This window comes from Aspergillus ruber (assembly GCF_000600275.1).
Source record: "Aspergillus ruber CBS 135680 unplaced genomic scaffold scaffold00006, whole genome shotgun sequence".
NCBI classification, from domain to species: domain Eukaryota; kingdom Fungi; phylum Ascomycota; class Eurotiomycetes; order Eurotiales; family Aspergillaceae; genus Aspergillus; species Aspergillus ruber.
Genome location: NW_024467302.1, coordinates 305,262 through 326,137, shown reverse-complemented (window position 1 = coordinate 326,137; position 20,876 = coordinate 305,262). Strand labels below are relative to the sequence as shown.

Below are 20,876 nucleotides of genomic sequence, written 5' to 3'. Positions count from 1 at the left end.
TGTTGATCTGGTATACTCATGGTTGTTGGGTATTTTCTAGCTGTTCTTATAGTTTACCATCCTATCACAAAGAGTATAGCAACGGACGTCCTCGTCCGCCCTGTCAACGGACAACAGAAGTCCTCGTCCGCCCTATCAACGGACAACGGACGGTTTTCTCAATGCTCAGACCATTCAAACAGGGATCCCGGCAAGTCCGTGTCATATCATGTCATATCGCCAACAAAGATGACACTAACCCCCGCATCCGCACGAATCCCCACGGGGTAAAGGCTCCACCATATATACTGCTTATTTCGCCGACGCATGCATGGTGACTTCGTGCATGGTGTAACATTGAACAAAATCATGAAAGACCAAGATATCGTCGGCGAGGCACTTGCCTCTGTTCTACCACAGTACAATAAGTTTTGGTTTCGGGTTCCGCATTTGCTGCAACTGAATCTAATTTTGATGATTCCATTGCTGTCTTCCGCTGTTGCTGGATATGATGGTACATCCCCTTTCTGACTTTCCGGAATATTGTTGACTAACAGAACAGGGTCTCTAATGAATGGTCTCCAATCCATAACACAATGGCAGAACTACTTCGGTAACCCATCTGGCGAGACCCTGGGCGTTGTTAATGCAGCGCAATCAATTGGGAGTGTTGTTTCTCTCCCCGTTGTCGGGTTCCTATCTGATAAGATCGGTCGACGGTGGACGTTGTTGTCGGGGGCTGTTACTATCGTCATTGCATCGGCGATCCAGGCAGCATCGGTGCAGTATGGAATGTTTGTGTTTTCACGGTATGCTCTTCAAGAACATTCAGGGGCCTGGCTGACTCTATTCAGAGTGCTCGTAGGCATCGGCTCAATGCTAGTCGTCCAGCCCTCGCCAATGCTCATCACGGAACTAGCATATCCGACGCATCGAGGGAAATACACTAGGTATTATATCTTTCCATCCTACCAATCGAGAAGCTCTGGGCTAATGGACAGTGCTTTCTGGACAATGTATTATCTCGGCGCAATCGTCGCCTCTTGGACCTCCTACGGCACCCAGAAACATCTTCACGACGATTGGACGTGGCGTATTCCCTCGATCGTGCAAGCTGGATTTCCTATTATCCAGATTGCGCTTTTTTGGTTCCTGCCTGAGTCTCCGCGGTACGTCCACTATACCACTTGAAATAAAGGAGGCTAGCTAATTATTAGATGGCTCATCGCGAATGGTCATACTCAACAGGCAGAAAAGTTACTCGCACGCTTCCATACGGCGGGCGATATCTCGCACTCTCTAATTCAGTTTGAAATGGCCGAAATCGCCCGCACGATTGAAATCGAACATTCAGCATCCACGATGCGCTGGACGGCACTGGTCGATACACCTGGAAATCGCAAACGAACGTTCATCGCTGTTTGTATTGGGATATTTGCGCAGTGGAATGTGAGTCTCGCCATCATAATCGTAAAAAATGTTCGAGATTAACCTGTACAGGGCGTCGCCGTCGTTTCATACTACCTAACCCTCGTCCTCGACACAATCGGAATCACAGACCCCGACACCCAAACCCTGATCAACGGCCTACTGCAAGTCTTCAACTTCATCACCGCCGCCAGTGCCGCCCTCCTCGTCGACAGACTAGGCCGTCGCCCACTCTTCCTCTGGTCTGCGCTGGGCATGCTCATCTCCTTCATTATTTGGACCGCCTGTTCTGCTGTTGTCAACGGAAACGATAATAACCAAGCTGTAGGACGCACGGTTGTCGCGTTCGTATTCATTTTCTACTTCCACTACGACATCGCGTACACGCCGTTACTCCTGGGCTACCCGACAGAGATATTTCCCTACTCGATCCGGAGCAAAGGCGTGACGGTTGAACTGTTAGCTGTGTATTCATCGTTGATTATACTTGCTTTTGTAAATCCGATTGCGCTGGATCGAATCGGATGGCGGTATTATATATTTTTCTGTTGTTTTGGTGTTCTTGTGCTTGCTGTGACTTGGTTTTGTTTTCCGGAGACGAAGGGGCATTCGCTGGAGGAGATTGCGGAGGTTTTTGATGGGACGGTGGATGAGGTTGACGAGGAGAAAATTGGGAAGAAGGGGGGTTGAGCATGCTGAGTATGTAGATTGGTTTGTTTAGTACCTGTATAGTTGCAAATAGCCACATAACTCAATACGGAATGTCTTTGGGTAACAACTAAGTCCCCGACAGTAACACAAACTCCCTATATCATACACAAACGGACACGGTCGTCCGTATCCGCCTCCGACCTCGATCATCAGATGCTCTGCTCCACCGGAGCTCGTCCGATGCGGGGACGATTGGGCGGGGCTAGTATATGATGACCAGAATTGACAGCCTTCAAATGAACATCGCGGCCGGAACTTTGCTGTCCAGAATAAAAAAAATATACGAAAATGGTCCTCCATCAGCCTGAAAACAAACATGTCCTTAAGGCATTTGACCTGAGCGGCAAGGTTGCTGCTATTACGGGTATTATTTTATTCTCACAATTCATTGGACTATGTTAACAATGATAGGCGGTGCTCGTGGTATCGGCCTTGAAGTTTCAAAAGCACTGGCAGAAGCCGGTGCTAATGTAAGTATACACCAAGCATTGATGAATAGAAGCTAACGAGCAGGTTGCTCTGATCTACAACTCATCCAAAACCGCCGAAGACATCGCCGCAACAATCGCATCCGAGAACAACGTCAAAGCAGCCGCGTACAAAGCCGACGTCGGCAACCAAGCGGACATAGAAAAAGCAGTCCAACAAATTGCCGCAGACTTTGGAAACCTAGACATCATCGTTGTGAACTCGGGGATCACATCCAGCATCGCGGCGGAAGATTACTCTACGGAACAATGGAGGGACATCATGAAGATTAACCTCGACGGCGCTTTTTATACCGCCCAGGCTGCGGCGCGGATCTTCAAGAAGCAGGGATATGGAAATGTTATTTTCACAGCGTCAGTTAGTGCGACATTGGTGAATGTTCCGCAGAAGCAAGCTGCGTATAATGCGTCGAAGGCTGGTGTGGTGCAGATGGCTAAGTGTTTGTCTGTTGAGTGGGTTGATTTCTGTCGGGTTAATTGCATCTCGCCTGGCTTTATTGCGACGGATATCCTTGATATTCATCCCCAGGAGTGGAAGGAGAAGTGGTTTGATATGATTCCGGCGAAGCGGATGGCGCAGTCATATGAATTAAAAGGAGTATGTATTCCTTGTTGACTATGGACAATTGCTAACTGTTCTAGGCTTATGTATTCTGTGCGTCCGATGCTTCGAGTTATATGACCGGTGCGGACCTTGTCATTGATGGCGGATACACACTGCCGTAGTAGTCTTCGAATCGTGGACTTGTGCAATCACACATATTATTCTAGACCTGGCAATTGATTCATGAAATCCATAATCGTCGATTCTTGTCTGTGACCCGTTAGAAATAGTAACAGTATCCAACAGGCCAGCAACGTACAGTATAGAATCAACCCCATCAAGCTGCGCCATCTCCAACGTCGGCCACATTAATGGGTACAAACTCGCCAATTGCGTCTGCGGCGACTCCTCCGTAGGACGCCCCCACCCATCCATACTCGGATCAAGATACCCTCCACACAATGAGCGTATAACACCTAGACATCGAAGGGCTGTAGGATTAAGCTCTCCCATTGACTCGAGAACAGGCATAGCTTTGGATATCTGGTCTCGCCAGTTTACGACCAGCGGGCTTTGTGGGTCGTTTCGTAGGCATATCACTGGGATTAGGATTGCTTGGAAGAGGAAGTATAGACCGTACCAGCAGGCCATTATGTTTTTTGAGTCTTCTATCCAGAATGTGCAGATGAGGTCGACTGACTCGTGTGCTGCGTCAAGACATCGTTGGACGGCTACGTCGATATAAGGATCGTTATCGGGGATGCTTTCTGCTGGACGTATCATAAGCCTGCTCACTAGGAACGGTCGAAACATGAGGATACGAAAATTGCGATATCGCCATCGGAGAATAGAATGGCAGAGTCGGAACTTGGGCTTCTGTGGTGCGTTCTCGGTGAAGAATGGAGGCAAGTTTGCCAGCCAATTTCCAATTAGTCGGTCGTCCATTTCAGCCAAACTGGTCGCAGACGGGAAAGGAGAGGAGATGATTCGTGCGTAAATCGGGCTTGTTGCAAGGTGGAATATAGATTGGGCTCGTAGATGTGTATAGACTGTCGTTTCTGGTGCTGGATTCGGGCGTTTTTTTGAACCAGCCGTGATGTCCTGCAGAGTTAGTGTTTTATTCACTAAAGGATTGAAGAAAACTAACACTGTCATGAACGTTCATAGGCAACTCAACATCAATCCCATCATTAGGAAAGTCAAAAGGTCTGGAAAACGTGATAATCCCTCCCACGTCAAATATGTACAAACAATACCAACAGCGTCGACGCATCTCTATAGTTAGCAGATTCGCCTCCCACGTTGGGAACTCTTTATGTAAACCAATTCCCATAGCAATTCGCCTAGCAAGCCCCATGTAGTTATATCCTGAGTTTGGCTTGTTTCTTTTTTGAAGGTAGTTGGAAATCAACGTCAAAGCTTGGACGAGAAGCAGGTTCCCTGTCTCCAGGACGTCAATTGACAGTCGTGCTTTGGCTGCCTCGAATAGTCCAATGTCGACATCTGTAGGTTGTATGGCTGTTGTAAATGCGCCTATAGCAGCGATCACGAAGAGCAGTACTTGCCATGCATTGGTACTGGGTCTAGGAATGACCTCCATGAATTGGGCACGGAAAGTAGCTTCGTGAACGATGGGATAAGAGCAGTGATAAAGTTGGAAGTATGCATCAACAAAAGGCTCAAGCTGAGATAGTGAGGTCAATGCAAAAGACACAGGCGGTCTGCAGACATTGGACTCTGGCTGTGGGGAGCAGTATGTATCCACTCCCTCTGTGGGTCGAGAATCGGTCATCCGAAGTAGTGCAGCCCCTGATGCAACTCCTATGCCATAATCAGCAGTTGGTACACTATCAGTTGGTGGAATGACAAGTACCAAGGTAGCCCCCTTCATTCGAACGACTTGTCAAACTGGCCATCCCATCTACAAACCTGTCACCGCTGGTCTTCCCAGTCCGCTCATCCCATTCAAAGCTACCAGACGAGGGTGGAGCTTCCAAAGATAGTCCAGATGAAGATAGTCCAGATGTAGTAACGGAATGCGTCTCTGATTCACGGGGATCACCGCTTGTCCGACGATATGACGTTCTGCGCGAGGTCGGAGAGAGAATGGGTCGGTTAGGACTGGCAGCAGTGGGAGCATTGGGCTGTAATGGAGTTCCATGATTTCGTTTCAGGTTTCTTTCAAGTGATGGCCGGTCATTTGTTTTATCAATAACACCACTTCGTTCGTCTGCAGTTGAAGCCTGTCTACTGGACGCAACCTCCGGCGAGGCCAAAATACCAAAGTCACGGCCATGAGTATCACCATTAGGTGATCGTGTACCTTGTGAGTCCTCAGAGCCACGCTCTTGATAGCTAGGACCTGCATCCTGCCCCGACTGCAATTGCCGCAAGACAGCCTTCGTCCGCGCAAGCTCATCTTCCACCTCTGTCAAATGCCGCCTCGTAAGAGGCGTCTTAACCTGCCTCTCATAGATGCACCGCCTGCCAAACTTGCTGCATAGCAGACACGAAGGAATGATCCGATTGCACTATGTTGCAGTTAGCGCCGAGACGGAGCACTTCACTAGGGTCACAGCTTACTTTGGATTTCCGGCGCCGACATTCGTGGCATGCCTGCTCCGCCATGCGCCCAGTGGTACTCTTTCGCAGTGTATCCATAGCGCTGCTGTTCACTGTACAAGTGCTTGTTGTATGCGGAGAATGTGCGCCGGAGAAGTCGCCGATCGGTTTCCCGATTCGAGTGTATCTGCGGAGGTGTCCCCCACTACGGCGCTAAGCCTGAAATGGTAGAACTGGTTATACAACATCTGTCCCGGTTAGCACATTTATAGTATAGTTGTGCTGTAATATCAGCTAGCTGATTGAATATCAGAATGAGCTCTCTAAAAGTATCAAGTGCTTTTGCAGAACGCTGTGTTTAGGTTCTCTCAAATGTCGAGTATCATTTATGCTCCAGATGACCGAAGCGCCAGGATGGATCGCATCCACAGTACCGGAAATAGTCATTGGCACGTTGACCTATCCAAGATGACGATGTCCAATCTTGGGGCTTGCTGTGCACTTTTGCCCATTCTCGCAGGTCTAGACTCAATTGGACTTGGGCATTGGGGCTGCACTGCTATCTTTGGAGTATCAGACGATCTGCTGACCAAACTCGCAGCGTCTCTAAGCGCAGGTTATTTGTTCAGCATTGGATATCTGATACAATGAATAAGCGCTTAGGGGATTACCGGATGACCTCCAATAGTCGAGTATAGCCTCGAGATAGCATAAAAAGACAAAAAACCGCGGTAGAAATGGTCAACTCACACTCAATTTACAATATCAAACCATGACAATCGCAGAAAGGAAACTCAACCTCCTCAGCCTTGACGGCGGAGGCATCCGTGGCCTCTCGTCCCTCTACATCCTGAAGCGAGTCATGGAAGCCATCAATCCTGACTCTCCACCAAAGCCGTGCGAGTACTTTGACATGATTGCTGGAACAAGCACTGGAGGGTAAGTCTCTCTTCTTAGGGCTACGCACTTTATAAACTAACATTGATTCTAGCCTCATCGCCATCATGCTTGGCCGCTTAAAAATGGACGTCAGCGAATGCATCGACGCCTACAATACCCTCGCCACCCAAGCCTTCACCCGAAAAGCCTACATCCCCATAGCCGTAACCGGCAATGTAAAAGAGCGCTTCGACAGCAAGCAACTAGAAGCAGCTCTTAAAAAAGCCATAGCAGACAGACTTCACGACCAAGACGCACTGCTAAAAGACTCCGACACCTCGTGCAGAGTAGTCCTATGCGCAACCAGAGCAGGAACAAGTACGACTGTTGTGCTGCGAAGTTATCGTAACGAGCGGGAGTGTTCTGAGTTGTATAATACCGTAAAGATCTGGGAAGCTGGTCGTGCTACGTCTGCGGCGTCTTCGTTCTTCGATCCGATAACGATTGGTCCGAATGGACAACGGTTTTTCGATGGTGCGACGGGGTCTAATAATCCGATTCGGCATCTATGGATGGAAGCTAAAGATATCTGGCCGGCTGCGCCGTTGGAAGAGCAGATTGGTTGCATAGTGTCTGTTGGGACTGGTGTCCCACAGGCCACGAGATACGAAACGAAGGGGATAGGCGGGCTCAAGACGCTAAAAGCTTGTGCTACGGAAACGGAATATACAAAGGAAGAATTTGCAATTGAACACTCGGATCTTGTTGCGAATGATCAATACTTCCGGTTCAATGTTCCGGATGGACTTGCGAATATTGGACTTGAGAAAGTGGCCAAGATTGATCTTATTGTTGGCATTACGGAAAATCATCTCGCGAACGATGTCGTTCGGGAACGAGTACTGGCTTGCGCGGGGTCACTGAGCAAGAGTAAAGGCTACACCGTCTTGGACCGTCCTCCATCAAAGACTTCTCTTTGGGAAGTTACCGGGTTAGCACGGGCTCAGGTTCATAGTAAGTTTTCGATTCTCCATTCAAGTCATACCTTATTCTAATGAACCAAGACCATGAAGAAAGCTACGAACTCGGGCGCACCATGCCCAACAACTACGCATACGAACAAACACAAAAAACCGAGGTCTGTCGACCACGCACTCGAAATAAGAAATTCCTTGGTCTGTTCAGAAACAAAAAACCGCCGATGGCCGTCTAAATATTCAACATCAATTTGCGCATTGGAGCACGGTTTTGAAGTTCCGTGTCGTCCGGTTTAACTTGTAAGTCCAATATCCGACCCAGTCCGGTGTGTAATAGATCAGCACTAGCCAGTCAGATTGAATGCTTATGCTTATCTCTGTCTATATCCAACGCTTACTAGCACATGTCTCGTAGTCTATAACCTGTTTTCCATACAATCTGGTCGTGCCTTGGAGTTCATCAGGGTATGATATCAACCATAAGCATATGATACAATAGAAATTGCTCCAGACAACCAGCATCGCATCGGAGAATGGATACTCGAAGGTCTAGACACGATAGAGTTACCGAGCATATCTCGTGACATCACCACATCACTCAACCCTCACCATGGTCAGTGCAAGTATCGTGGTCTCATGGAGATGCAATGCAACGCAAAGCAAGCCATGGAATTTCCACTTACACCTCAACCCCCAACAGCACAATCCCATTCAACAGCCATCATCCAGCCCACATCCACTCACCCCCCGTGCAGGGTCAATCCCGGAATGCTAAGACCATAGCACGACTCGCCTCGCGTGTCGCTAGTCAACGTAATCCAAGGCACGAACTCCGCCGATCCATAGTTAACTGAGACGTCAAAGCTTGGCCTCTTGGCTGGACCTCGGCGGGAATGTCTGTCTGTCGAGTTCCGGACATCAATCGGGGAATTCCCAGCACTACATACATATTATGTACTGTAGTTCGGAGAATTCTACCGTGCCGCCGCCTGCTGTGCGGTGGAGTGTGTCCATGGTAATACGTGGCGTGGTGTACAAGACAATTGAGTTGCGTGTGCGTATGTGGATTATGTATTATTACAGGGCACTATAATGCAATGCGACGACGATGCAAAAATAAAGCAAGACAAGAAATGCAAGATGCAATGCGAACTCCATCCATCCAACCAATCCCACCAACCAGACCAACCATTAATTATCGTATCTCGTAAACAGCGAGTGTCGTGCCGTGGCAATATATCGCGCGCAGCGCAGTATACTCGTGCATAAAGTAATCACCGCACAAGATAAAAGTAAAAAGCACCCTCCTTTCCGAAATCCTTGCTCTCCATCACACCCGCGATCATGCGATCATTGACGGCGCGGAAGTAAGTGATCGCAGGGAGATCGTCGAAGATCATAGCGGTGGAGATGAGAGTTTTGTATTCCATGCGACGGAGCTGTTCTTGTCATTAGCATCTGCACATCACCCACAACAGTGCATAGCAGAAGGGAAAGGACGTACGCAAGCACCCCCAAAGTCAGTCCCAGCCTTTTCTCCATCCCCCTTCTCAACAACAACAGGCTCAACGTCCTCCGTCGAGTGAAACACGGCGCCCCGCCAATGCAACCCCTCCAACTGCTCCATGAACTTATGGCCCGTGTTCAGCGCAATGCCGCGCCATTCCCCCGACCCGCGGGTTAATGTCTCAGGCGCCACGGGGAGGAGTTGGTCGAACACCGCAGCCAATTGGCACGGGTCGAGTTTCTTGGAAGCCGCCGCTGTGGTGAAGGCGAGGAATTTGCGGGAGGGGGTGAAGCGGCGGATGGAGGGGCGGTAGTCGAGGAGGATAGGGAAGGGGATTGTCATTTTGTTGCTGTTGCTTTGCTCGTGTCTTGGATAGCCGAAGAACCAGGTGTGTTAGATGAGTATGTATGTCTGAGAAGACGAGAGGTGTCTCAGTATAAGTATGGGAGATCGTGCGAAAGTAAGCGCGAGTATTCAGAATGCTCACTGGAATGCAGTATAAAAGAATGCTGAGATGACGGCTCGATGACCGTATTTATACATCACTACCAGGCCACTTCCACATTCCGCCACCCTCTCTACTGTCCCTCCCAAAAAACAAGAAGAAAATCACTCATCTCCTGATCAAAGGAAAAAGAACTTGTTGGTCATGCATCAAAATCAATGATAACGGCACATCCCACCCGCAGCCAATCAAACCCTCGGGATCCCACCCGATCGGATGGTCCACCGTCCCGTCCAGACCAGACCCGAGTATCCGAGCGCGGTTAATCGGCTGTCAGGGGAACTGTACTAGGCAGTCGTAGTACCAAACCGTACTAGAAACAGGAAGAAAAACTTGATATGCAAGAAACACACTAAAAGCCGATTACCCGAATTATAAAAAGAACACCAACCACGACCGTTGCGATTGCTCAATTGAATTTGTCTTTGTAGTCTATCTGCGGAAACTCCCTACGCGGTCATCTGCCTGAGAGATTTTTTTCTCCCGCTTCCTCGAGCTAACGACAAACAGTATCGCCGCCAGGCCAGGCCAGTCTATACATACGGATTTCCCGATCGGAGAATTAAGCCGACTGCAATTGACTCACCAGTGTTCCTATTGCTGGATACCAGGCCGATGCCGCCGTGGCAAAGTGCATTGACCACCACCACTAACTATCACATCAAAACCAAGACTTGTTGACACCTTAGTTCCGCGGAACAACAGGGCCGTGACAGGGCTGTAGCAAAAATAAAAAATAAAATAAACCAGCCCCTGTTAATCACCCAACCGGTCACATTCTCACACTACGTGGTCCCTCCACGCCATGCCGTGTAATCCAACATATCCCTCAACACGCCCACGCCCACGCATTCACCATCCGCTTCATTTCTGCACTCCTTTTCAGATGCACGTCCTGGAGGGGGATTGGCACTGAGGCCGCATGACAAAAGCACCGCCTGTTTCATGTCTTATTTGTATTCGGACTCGGTTTCTGCGGCGGCATCACGCTGTGTGCGCATGGGATGGACAACCCCTATACCCATTTCAGTACTTTGCAAGCACATCATCATCCCGAGATGTACTCGACCATTGGGTAGATTTACAGCGGCTGGTTGTAGGCCAGTTTGGCTTCTGTTTTTCGCCCGTCCGACTGCATCGTCTTTTTGGGTTTAACGTGAATCAAGAACTAGGACATCTCACTTTCTGGTATGAAGATCGGGGTTGAAATGCTAGCCCCGACTTGATCGATGATCAACAGGGATCAGAGTTGCCGCGCTTGATTATGCTCCACGCAATGTGTTTCCCGTCACCTTTTCTCAAACTCGCATCATGTGGTTGGAGGAAAGTATCCTTGCCAACTTTTGCGAGTTTTTAATCCTCTCGCATGCGCTTTTCCACCTGCGAGACAATTTCCGGTGTCGGGGTGCAGGGTCAGGCACAGATGTGTACTAGGGGTTGATGAACAGGATAAGCTACGGGCCAGGCTATCTACAGGTACATAGATGAGACGCAGCTCGAAGAGCTGCGTCAGGATCGGCTTCAGCAGGGAGACACTGAAGCGGGGTCTCTCGTAGCTCAAAAGGGAAATCGGGAGTCGATTGTTCCGGAATAACGAGGTCTATATGGAGAGGACTAACTTGACGAAAGATGTATATTGTCTAACGAACGTACGTGCGCGTACACAGCTGATTGAGTGCGTAATCTACAATATGTGTGCACACGTCGACTAAGAATCTCCTGGCCTCGCTACTCGGGCCAACCATTTATCCGATCAATCCTTATCAAATAGCACTACTACTACTCGGCCAGTGGCTTAGTGGTATAGACACTGAGCCTAGCTAAACCGCTGGTGCGGGACATCGCTGAGCAGTTTGTGGGTTTGAATTCCGCCTGGCCCTTGGCACACTAACCAGGAACTAGTAAAGACTTTGCGTCCGTCTTCACACGGGACATAACTAGAGCCTTTCGTGCTGCCAAAGAGTATGAAAGCGACACCGTCACCGTGAACTGCACGAGCCACGATCAGAGCGTCGATTTGGCGTTTGGCGGTATCAAGGGGTCTGGTGATGGAAAAGGGTATTTCTATTTGATACATTTTTTGAATCCCATCCTTTCTATCAAAGAAATATAATAAAGATCTGGACCTCTTCCTTCTCATAGCTGAGTGGCGACAGACTTATAAGACTGTTTTTTTCATGTCCTGTTGGACTGCTCTCGTTCCAAGAGTGATTGGAACCCATTCGCAAACAGCGCCTTCGCATAAACGTAGTGGAACCTCTCAATATACTCGGCCACTGAAGGAACATTTCTCTGCGGATTGCACCGGAAGTGCTGCAGTTGAATCTGGACCTGCAGCTCTGGCTGCTTCCCTTTGCTACCAGACTCAGACTCCGAGTCCATGTTAGGAGGCAGCCTTGTGATTTGAAAGCGGTGACATCCTGCAAAGATGAATTCATCTGAGCCGAAGCCATAGTCAACGTAGCTCGAACTGTAGTCAGATGGTTCTGCGAAGTCCTTATCCAGTATGCTAAAGGAGCCGAATAGGCAGGTGCCGATGGGGAGGAGGTGAGTGTTGGGGACTTTAGAGCGATTCCAGATTGTTGCTGCTTGTGAATCTGGCTGGAACCCTAATTGCATTTTTTAATTTTTTTTTTTTCTATAATTAGCTGTTGTGATCTACGATTGGGACGATTTAGATTTCACAATGGGAATTGGCATGGCTCACCTGTATAACGTGCAGGCAACAGATTATACCCTCCGATCCTCAGTATCCACCGTTCGAAGCCAAAGATAAACCCTGAGAAAAATCCACTGGTGAACAAGGCCAAGACTTCCTGATCACTCAACCCAGCAATTTCCGCTGCTGGAAACTTCTGCGAGACGTTATCCGTGGCAACAACATGATGGCGTGGATTGACAAACTTGAAGGATGATGACGCGAGAAATTCCGAGCTGACAGGACTGGTGTAGTGAGATTGGCGAAGGGAGCGAAAGAACTGCCTCCGAGGGAGCATCCATGTGGTTGACATGGCGATGAGCCGGGGGTGTGTAACTTAAGAATCTTGGTTTTGGAAGAAACCGATCTGAAGAGGCGGCTCTTGCTGCTATCAATGTTAATTGATCATCGGGTGAGATTTTGAGCGACCCGCGATTGTCCGCAATTCTAATCTAATATCCACATGTATCCAGCTTCGTAAAGGATTCGGTGGGGCTTGGTAATCGGTATGTTTGCTTATTTTTACCGTCTTTCCGAGATGCCACAAGTACTACATTGTCAACAGTCACAACGCTTCAGATAATTTCATCTGATCTGTCACAGAGCATCGACGCTCGCTAGCTGTATAGCATGTTTTATTACTTCGGCCTGTTCGGAGTAGGAAATTCACTGAGCAAGAACGCTTGCTAGTAGGGCATGAGCCCCTCGCACACACTAGATAGTTCGTCGCCGACAGGCCCTGTCTCTTTCCTTTCTCTCCTCAGGTAAGAATTTCGTCAGATAGTCTACTGATATATTTATTGCCCGAGACCGTCACATGATCCAGTCCTCTCGCAGCTATGCCCCCCCCCCCATCATGACAGACACGCACCAGGACCCACCACCACCATGGACAATGCAATAAGAAGCAGCAGCGTTCCCTTTTACACTGCCCGAGCAGTATCTGGCACCACTTCTGATGGTGAAGGTACATAGGTTCGGCTGAACGAGGTCGAGGGGTCGCTTGAGAAGACGGAGCCAAGAACCTCGCAGAAATGCCGGATTGCCGTAAAGTGGCCTGAAAAAAGGTACGCCTGGCCGAGATATTTGTCCATGCAGGAACCAGTGCTGCAGTTACGACAAAACATTGGAGCGAGCACGCTAGACGCGCACCCTGGGATAGAGTCATGGAGTCTCGCCAGAACAGCAGCACAAGCTGCTGCGGACCGATAGTTCACAAATGCACGATTATCCATGTGAATTAAAAACACTCTCTCAATATCGTCAGTGGCATCCTGCGAGAAATGATCCCTTAGATCCATCATGTTTGCCCTCCGCGGGAGATTTCTTACCCAGAGACTAGAGTGCATGGCCTGACTGTTTCGGCTTTCGCGTTGGTCCACGAGGCGTGTCTGAACTGCTCAAAACCGAAGTGGTCGAGAGAGCAGATCTGAGAAAAGTAAGTGGGTTAGCTCCACTTTCTTAAGGGTTGAGCTGAAAGATTTTCTAAAGTTTCCCTGACCTTCTTGAGTCTCTTCTTTGTTTTTATCGAGTCGAAGTGAAGCTGCGCAAGGAGAAACTTAGGCTAAAGGTCAGTTTTTCCAGTCTAGTTGAGCAAGTGATATGAGCATTGACAGACATTCCATTTACAGCCTCTGTAATCCTACTCCTGATCTCTTCCTCGTGTTCTCTCAAGAGTTTTGATTCAGCTTGTGAAATGCGACCTCCACATAAATTCGCACATCACTTTCATGAGCACGAATCTCTCTAGAGGATTGCTTTTGAGGAAGAATTTCCCCTTTTTGATGCGCTAAGTGCTCTAGAAAGTGTTTCTAGCACATACTGCAATGAAACACTTCAGCGTCTTGAGCGTTTCCGAAGCCATCTTTATGAGGAATATGAAGCCAAGACCATGAAAAATGCAGACACAGAGCAGTCTCGACGAGATGAACAACTGTCTCAAGCAATGAGAGATGAGGATTTAGACACCACGTTCAAATACGGACACTCCTGGCTGCGCCAATAATGGGAAGAAGACAAGGCCGAAAAGCCGTGGGGTAGACCTGGCACTTGGGTACAGATTGTGTACCCAAGTTAATAAAATACAGTGTATTTAGATTACATATAACGTAGTTGATAAGCGAGCGGCGCGGATAAGCGAACGGCGCACTTTTTTCGGATCCTCACATTCGAACATCAATTGCACCACTAGATTACCAGTAATCAATTAAATTTAATTATGGGTATATATAATAGACCATTTTTCCATCTTATTTGCAAGTCCTAGAGTTATGACCAGTCTTGCCGCACCTACTACAGTGCCGCAGAGTTGGTGTCACGGCGCTCTACTAGGATAATGGAACATCCAACTCATGGATTCTACCTAGGTAGCTATCAACGAGAATAATCAACATGAGGAAGGAAGAGAGGAGGTAACGCCGTATTTATCAACAAAGCAATAAAGCAAAAAACTGCACCTCACGTGATACCCAGCCAACGTGACCAGGCCGTCACAACATGATTGATATGTGACTTGATGAGTCCTTCTATCTGGCGACTGTACGCCCGTTTGAGTGGACTGAAGCATCCAACATCAAGTGGCTGAAGAAGGCGAGATGAGTGTGGTGGCATACAGATAATAATGATGTTCTTGTCCTTGCAAAATTGGTCGAACTTGGCCGAATGGTGGCTCTCATGGCCATCAATCAATAGCATCCGATATGCACCCTTTACGCGGGAAGCTGTGTATTTATCAAAATGTTGAATCCATTTCAGGCCAGTCTCATTGTTGGTCCATCTATTATGGGTGGTTCCGATCACCCATTCTGGAGGGAGGTTGCTCTCTGAGTACCAATTCGCCAAATGGTAAGCTCCTTGAAGTATGATAAATGGCGGGATGCACCACCCATCTGCATTGACTCTCTGGATAACCGTAGCCCATTCCCGATTACCAGGCTGGACTCTCTTTGACCTTCCACGTTGATCAGCGCGCGTCACTACCATTGATGGCAGTATAACACCCCATCATAAACCCAGTCTTGTCAAAGTTATAGACATCAGCATCTGTCACGGGCTCGGACCAGTAGATACTAATGAAACGATATTCCTATCTAAACCAGTGTAGCCACCGACTAGAATATCGAATCTGGAGAAGAAAAGAAAAGAAGAAGCAAGCCTATTTACACGAAGAAGTCCTATATGGTTGTGTGTGGTCTCGCTAAGCAGCTTGTTTGTCTTGATTGCTCCCATGGTATTGTTTGCCGTGTTGATGATGTTTGCTAATGAAGGCGCTGGGCAGAGCCGTTACACTGATGTGGCTAGGTCTGTAACACATCAACAGTCGTGGCACTTTGAATAGAACTTGATAAATGGAAAACTATGACAGTGCCCTTTCCATCTAGGACATAACATTATATATCTCCTTGCCTATGAAAATAGGCGGGAGGCGGAGAGGACTGTGACAGTCTCGAACAATATAAATTCACTGGTAGACTCTCTGTCGAAATACTAACATGGAGAAGGAAAGAAAGAAGCTGGGCCTGCCAGCGCTGCGCTATCTAGTGTGCGAAGGGGGTTCCTGCCCTATATCCAAACAGGTCAAAGTATACAAACATCTTGCGTTGTTGGTGAATGTCCGTACTCCGTGACAAGGACCAGAAAATGCGAGGTCAGCCACGGCTTGGAAAGAATCAAGACCTCTTGACCCTGACGTAGTAATTGTCTTGTTCTTTATGGCCATCCCCATATTTTCATCATTATACAGTTTTCCTGGATACACGCACCAGTTCAACTTCTGTAGTCACTACTGCTCGTCATCCCAAGAACAAATTATGCATGCATATTTGTATAGCTCATTTTGTAACTCAGAAGCCCTAAATGCCTCTTGTGGAGCAATGAGCCCCTCGAATACGCTGTCATCACTCTTTATTATGGTGTGGTTGTTGAACAATATGTAAATACATCATACATGTAACATGGCACAAGGCTATAATGGCTCATGATAATGGAGGCTGAATAGTACATTTTGCACTGGTCTTAGCCTCACAGGGCAGGGATAGGCAGTAATCATTACTTGTAAAGTGGGCCACAGTTGTAAAACATTGACATTTTGCTATTTTATGGCATCACTAAATCAAAGCAGTCGGTCTCGTGAGGTAAGATTGCAGGCTTGGCTTTGCACATTTTATTTGGCACCCTTATCAGGGTGCAGTGATCCTAGCCTGAGCAATCCTGAGTTGCTCCGGGTTTACTCCAGGATCACTCCGGCATGGTTCCCTGAGCACTCCGGGCACGCATCACCTTGCTCCGGGTACGCTCCGGGCGGCTCAGGGAGCCAAAAGCGGCGGGAAGTCGGACCGAAAACGGAAAGGGCAAGTGTCGGGATTTCCGCAGCAAACTATCACAAAAGCTTGCAACACTGGAGGATGTGTTGTTTTCCTTGTATAAGTGATCCTTCGGAAATTCCAGGGTTTCCTTTGTGCACATCTTGACCTGAGATCGCCAGTCGGCCCATTCTTCGGCGTATGACACGTATACATCCAACCAGGATTCGTTTTCAGATTCACCAGATGCATTAAATTTGTCAGACTCGTTCATATCCATCTCGTCAGGTCCATCGCCAGATCCCTCAATTCCCCAATACCTCCACCACACCTCATCATCCCTCCAAACATCCCAGAAAGTCGCAACCCTCACCAACCTTATATATTCAAACAACCAGCACATCTCCCAGCCCTATCCGTCCCCTTTCCCATTGCCATCCTCTAACCACTCCGCAAACCTTCAAAATGGACTCCTCAGGGCGCGCAGGCGCTGGCTTAAATAGACCAGATGGAACCTTGCTGTTTTGGGGACTTGGGAGCGCCGGATTGGTTCGTCTTCGAGGGCGTAGATGCTGTAGGAGAGATTGTAGCGGGGGATTTGGGTGGTTGTTATGTATGTTGGTTGAGGACGGTGTCGGTGAAAGGATTATTCGAGTGAATGTATGACGAGAGGTGGAAGGCATCAAGGCAACCACGGAGTGATGAAATAAATTACAGCCTAAGGACGTCTACTACCAATGCAAAGCACAATATAGCAATCCATGCAGTATGTACATAAATGCAAGATCGTAATCAACATAGCAAATCATACCTCCCAAGCATATCAATATATGCATTCCGACTCTATACACAGAATTCTGTACAAAGGAAATCAATCACTTAGCCTCCACCTCCCCATGACTCCCTGACGCTGCACGCCGCCCCCAACCACTCCAGAACCCTCCTGAATTCACCGGCTCAGTCTGCGTCTTCGTAATCCCCGGCCCCGTCCCCGCACTCGACAGTAACGACAAGCGCGACTCGCCAGATGCCCGCTGCTGGCTGCTGACCATCTTGCGCAAGGATTCCATTTTACCTTTGACTTCTTCCAGCTCTTGCTTCGCGACGGCCTCGGCTGTCTTTGCGTTGACGAGTTCGAGGAGGAGTGATTCTTCGGGGGCGGGGGCGTGGTTCTCCGTCGAGAGGACTGTTTTCAGACCCAGACTGCTGGAACGCTTGCTGAATGTTGATGCGCGGCGGGTTGTTTTCTGGGAATTGCTGCGGACGAGTTTTAGTTCGCGCAGGCCGCCGCTTGTCGGGGAGTGTTCGCTTAACGGGGACCAGGGTGTTTGGTCGACTGGTGTCTCGGGTGGTTTTTCGGAAGCGGGTGTTTTTATGGAACGCAGTTCGCGGACCATTCGCTCTAGGCGTTGACGGTCGCGATAGCCGTCCTGGATGCGGCTGCGTGCTTCGCGGATTTGTTCGCGGAGGGAAGAGCCTTCTTGTTCTTGTTCGTCGATGCGGCGGGTGAGGTCTAGGCAGCGGCTGGATTCGACTTGGTGCATTTCTTTCCAACGGTGAAGATCATTGTGCAACTGTTGCTTTGTTTGGTCGTTTGTGGCGGATTCGGGTTGGGGTGTGGTATCGTCTTTTGCGCCGAAGCGTGCTTCTGCTCTGGTGAGGAGTTCTGTGGCTGCGGGATCCTCTTCAGCGCCTGAGCGCTCTTTGACATGGCGCAACAGCGATTTTGCTAGGGATTGGTCCTCCTCGCGCTCTTCCCGCTCCAGTTGCAGATTCCTACTGAGGTCTGCGTGTTGTCGTTGCAGGTCACTGAGTGCCATCAGCAAGTCTTCAATCTGCGTATGCAAGTCGCGGTCCTTGTGAGGCGCTGTTATGGCGGATTTCGCGCGCGGTTTTTGCGATGATTCCGCCGACAGTTCTGTCGGTGCTGTGCTGGCGTCGGATGCAGATTCAACAGAGTTGAGTGTGGAGGTCATACTCTGCTTCGACGTTGAGCGACGGATGGACGAGTTGGAGGTGCTGATGCGGTTGGGACTGAGCTTGACGGAATTGTGCGTGCTGCCGTTGGAGCCGGCCCAGAATCGGCCCAGGAACCGAGACGCCGCCTGCTGCATTTGAGGGAATGAGATGCCGGTTGGGACGCCTTGGGACTGGTTGTAGCTAGCTTCTAGGGTCTGCAGGCTTTCCTTGGTGACAAGAGAGGTGAGAGAGACAAAATCGTTGACCAGATCATCCGCATGGCAAGCATATCTATGCACGTTAGCCCTATTCCCTTTCAATCCATTAGACAACTTACGTATCCCACAAACTTCTTGACAGCAAAAGTTGCATAACGTCTTCGAACTCAGTGCAAGCCAAGATTCTCTTCTCGTTACGCTGCATCAAAGACAAAGCGACGCGCATCAACGTCTCACAAGCACCCTCGAGGAAGATGATATCGTAGATTCTAAGCAGCATAGGCAGCGGACAAGCGACCGCGAAGAAGGACAAGAACCACTGCGACACGTAAACGGGCTCGACATTGAGCGACTCGAGGTGGGCAAACAAGGTTGGGCTGTGGCGGGCGAGCAAGTTCTGGAATTGGTAGACATGAAGATGTAGACCTGAGAGATCAGGGAGGTAGCAGTTTCGCAGGTTGTAATGTTCCATCAGTCTAAAACGGTCAGTCAGACTTCAATTACACTCAGAAAGGACGACCCACCGAACCAAAACACAGAATGCCTCTGCGTCTGTCATGTGCATCAAGAGCGGACCCACGACAAACCCCAGACCCTGACAGTACCCAATCTTGGTGTCGTAAAGACTGAAACATTTCAGCACCCGCGCTAGCATCTGCTGTCCCTCACCATTGGGGTCGCGGAACATCTCGACATTGGGAAAACTCCGGCCAATATCTTTTCCAATCATGCCCTCATAGGGACTACTCTCACCACATAGTCGCTGGTACTCAGCCAGTAGATGTTGGTCTCTCGCGCCAGCCAAGCTGGGCCACACGACCCCTCGCAAGGGGGGCGGCACTCCGCTTCGGATCTTGTTGGTGGTCAAGGTCGGGAGACGCTGGGCAGTCTGATGATAATCGGATACCAAGGCGGCCCAGAACTCGAGTTCGGTCATGGGAGGGGCAGGAAGTTGGGAGTATCGGATGGATGAATGTTGCGAGTCGTCCTTGATCAGGCGCTTGATGTGGTGGAGAGATTGCGATCGTTTTTTGGTGTGAGAGGATAAGCCGGATTTGGGGTTTGTCGCCAACGCGTTATTTTCCTGTTCGAGTCGGGCTAGAAGTAGAGCCGTGGACTTATTTCGTCAGTACGATTCTCTCGGATTGAACACTGTGGATAGAATAGCACACCTCGTCGGCATCCTCTCCACGCGGTTCCTGTTCCTCAGTTCTGTCCAGCTCAGCCCAATCGACCTCGTCGTCCAACCCTCGATCACTGCATTGAGACCGTCTGGGGGAATTCCCGGTGTCGGATTTGGCGCCATTCTCGCTCTGGGTTGGTGACACGGCGTCGGCGGGTGTTTGGGGGATGTTGAGCGAGCGCCATTCGGGCTGGGTGTGTTCAGAATCAGACTGGACTTCAGACAGAGGAACTGTCACCATCGAATCGGTATTATTTGCGCCATCGTTCTGGTTGTTTTGACCGGTTGTTGTAGTCGCGGGTGTGGTAGGAGTTTGCTGGAGGGGCGCTGAGGTCGCGGCGGACGCGGAGTTGGAGGATTCCATGGTCGTGATTTAACGTTGACACAGGTACGACAGGAACATGAGGATAGCTGTAGGACTCTCTCGATGCGCACTAACAATACTCAATATACTTGTACGTAGTAGAGAAAGAGAGAACGGTTGAAAAGAAGAAGGGTTTCACCTCCTGATAATAGACTTTAGGGGATACAGAGTGTTATGGGGACTCCTAATAATTACTAGTCGAGAATCCGACGATCCTGTCAATAATGCCGGTCTGTGCATTCACTCGTTGTACATGGTATAATTATATCTGCCATCATCCCTGGGCTACTCTGTACTACAACATGTATATAGTCTATACTTGCACTTCTAGTTACTACTGGTGTCTACCTGAACTTGGCTCCGTACACAGTATGGATTCGGAGGACGTCGATCCACCGCGTTTGTCTGGTTCTGATCAGGGGGAGCCAAGGCGGATATTCTCCGTCACACTTTATGTACAGAGTACAAATACTCCGTACTCAGTCTAGACTTACAACTATTCACACCGTAACTTCTACAGTTTCAACGAAATTAGTACTATCGGTTATTGGCGCCTATTGGTTCATTCTATTT

The 20,876-nt window shown here is 49.0% G+C and overlaps 9 protein-coding genes across 9 annotated transcripts; 3 read left to right on the top strand and 6 right to left on the bottom strand.

Moving 5' to 3' along the window:
• Positions 1 to 348: 348 nt before the first annotated feature.
• Positions 349 to 2,160, top strand: EURHEDRAFT_474394 (general substrate transporter; the record flags this gene model as incomplete). Its single annotated transcript, XM_040785384.1, has 6 exons — positions 349 to 493; positions 542 to 788; positions 834 to 929; positions 981 to 1,148; positions 1,197 to 1,428; positions 1,480 to 2,160. The coding sequence occupies 6 exons, from the start codon at positions 349 to 351 to the stop codon at positions 2,095 to 2,097; spliced, it is 1,506 nt and encodes a 501-aa protein (XP_040640850.1). The 3' UTR covers positions 2,098 to 2,160.
• A 246-nt stretch (positions 2,161 to 2,406) lies between these two features.
• EURHEDRAFT_495969 (SDR family oxidoreductase) lies at positions 2,407 to 3,556 on the top strand (the record flags this gene model as incomplete). Its single annotated transcript, XM_040785676.1, has 4 exons — positions 2,407 to 2,482; positions 2,530 to 2,588; positions 2,632 to 3,204; positions 3,249 to 3,556. The coding sequence occupies 4 exons, from the start codon at positions 2,407 to 2,409 to the stop codon at positions 3,330 to 3,332; spliced, it is 792 nt and encodes a 263-aa protein (XP_040640849.1). The 3' UTR covers positions 3,333 to 3,556.
• Positions 3,369 to 5,852, bottom strand: EURHEDRAFT_551318 (uncharacterized protein; the record flags this gene model as incomplete). The annotated part of the gene is made up of 5 exons (XM_040787536.1): positions 5,734 to 5,852; positions 5,024 to 5,681; positions 4,298 to 4,971; positions 3,470 to 4,251; positions 3,369 to 3,420 (listed from the first exon to the last, which is right to left on the bottom strand). Exons 1-5 carry the CDS (start codon positions 5,809 to 5,811, stop codon positions 3,369 to 3,371), a joined length of 2,244 nt encoding a protein of 747 aa, XP_040640848.1. The 5' UTR covers positions 5,812 to 5,852.
• Positions 5,853 to 6,484: 632 nt separating this feature from the next.
• EURHEDRAFT_451443 (uncharacterized protein) lies at positions 6,485 to 7,646 on the top strand (the record flags this gene model as incomplete). Its single annotated transcript, XM_040783952.1, has 2 exons — positions 6,485 to 6,651; positions 6,704 to 7,646. The coding sequence occupies 2 exons, from the start codon at positions 6,485 to 6,487 to the stop codon at positions 7,644 to 7,646; spliced, it is 1,110 nt and encodes a 369-aa protein (XP_040640847.1).
• A 1,196-nt stretch (positions 7,647 to 8,842) lies between these two features.
• Positions 8,843 to 9,417, bottom strand: EURHEDRAFT_400916 (uncharacterized protein; the record flags this gene model as incomplete). The annotated part of the gene is made up of 2 exons (XM_040780047.1): positions 8,843 to 9,007; positions 9,073 to 9,417. 2 exons carry the CDS (start codon positions 9,415 to 9,417, stop codon positions 8,843 to 8,845), a joined length of 510 nt encoding a protein of 169 aa, XP_040640846.1.
• A 2,338-nt stretch (positions 9,418 to 11,755) lies between these two features.
• Positions 11,756 to 12,591, bottom strand: EURHEDRAFT_375752 (uncharacterized protein; the record flags this gene model as incomplete). The annotated part of the gene is made up of 2 exons (XM_040778776.1): positions 11,756 to 12,189; positions 12,288 to 12,591. The coding sequence occupies 2 exons, from the start codon at positions 12,589 to 12,591 to the stop codon at positions 11,756 to 11,758; spliced, it is 738 nt and encodes a 245-aa protein (XP_040640845.1).
• A 610-nt stretch (positions 12,592 to 13,201) lies between these two features.
• Positions 13,202 to 13,582, bottom strand: EURHEDRAFT_400914 (uncharacterized protein; the record flags this gene model as incomplete). Its single annotated transcript, XM_040780046.1, has 1 exon — positions 13,202 to 13,582. The coding sequence occupies one exon, from the start codon at positions 13,580 to 13,582 to the stop codon at positions 13,202 to 13,204; it is 381 nt and encodes a 126-aa protein (XP_040640844.1).
• Positions 13,583 to 16,514: 2,932 nt separating this feature from the next.
• Positions 16,515 to 16,982, bottom strand: EURHEDRAFT_375751 (uncharacterized protein; the record flags this gene model as incomplete). Its single annotated transcript, XM_040778775.1, has 1 exon — positions 16,515 to 16,982. The coding sequence occupies one exon, from the start codon at positions 16,980 to 16,982 to the stop codon at positions 16,515 to 16,517; it is 468 nt and encodes a 155-aa protein (XP_040640843.1).
• Positions 16,983 to 17,454: 472 nt separating this feature from the next.
• Positions 17,455 to 20,303, bottom strand: EURHEDRAFT_451624 (putative GTPase activating protein (Evi5); the record flags this gene model as incomplete). The annotated part of the gene is made up of 4 exons (XM_040783962.1): positions 17,455 to 18,829; positions 18,876 to 19,232; positions 19,281 to 19,873; positions 19,929 to 20,303. The coding sequence occupies 4 exons, from the start codon at positions 20,301 to 20,303 to the stop codon at positions 17,455 to 17,457; spliced, it is 2,700 nt and encodes an 899-aa protein (XP_040640842.1).
• Positions 20,304 to 20,876: the final 573 nt, after the last annotated feature.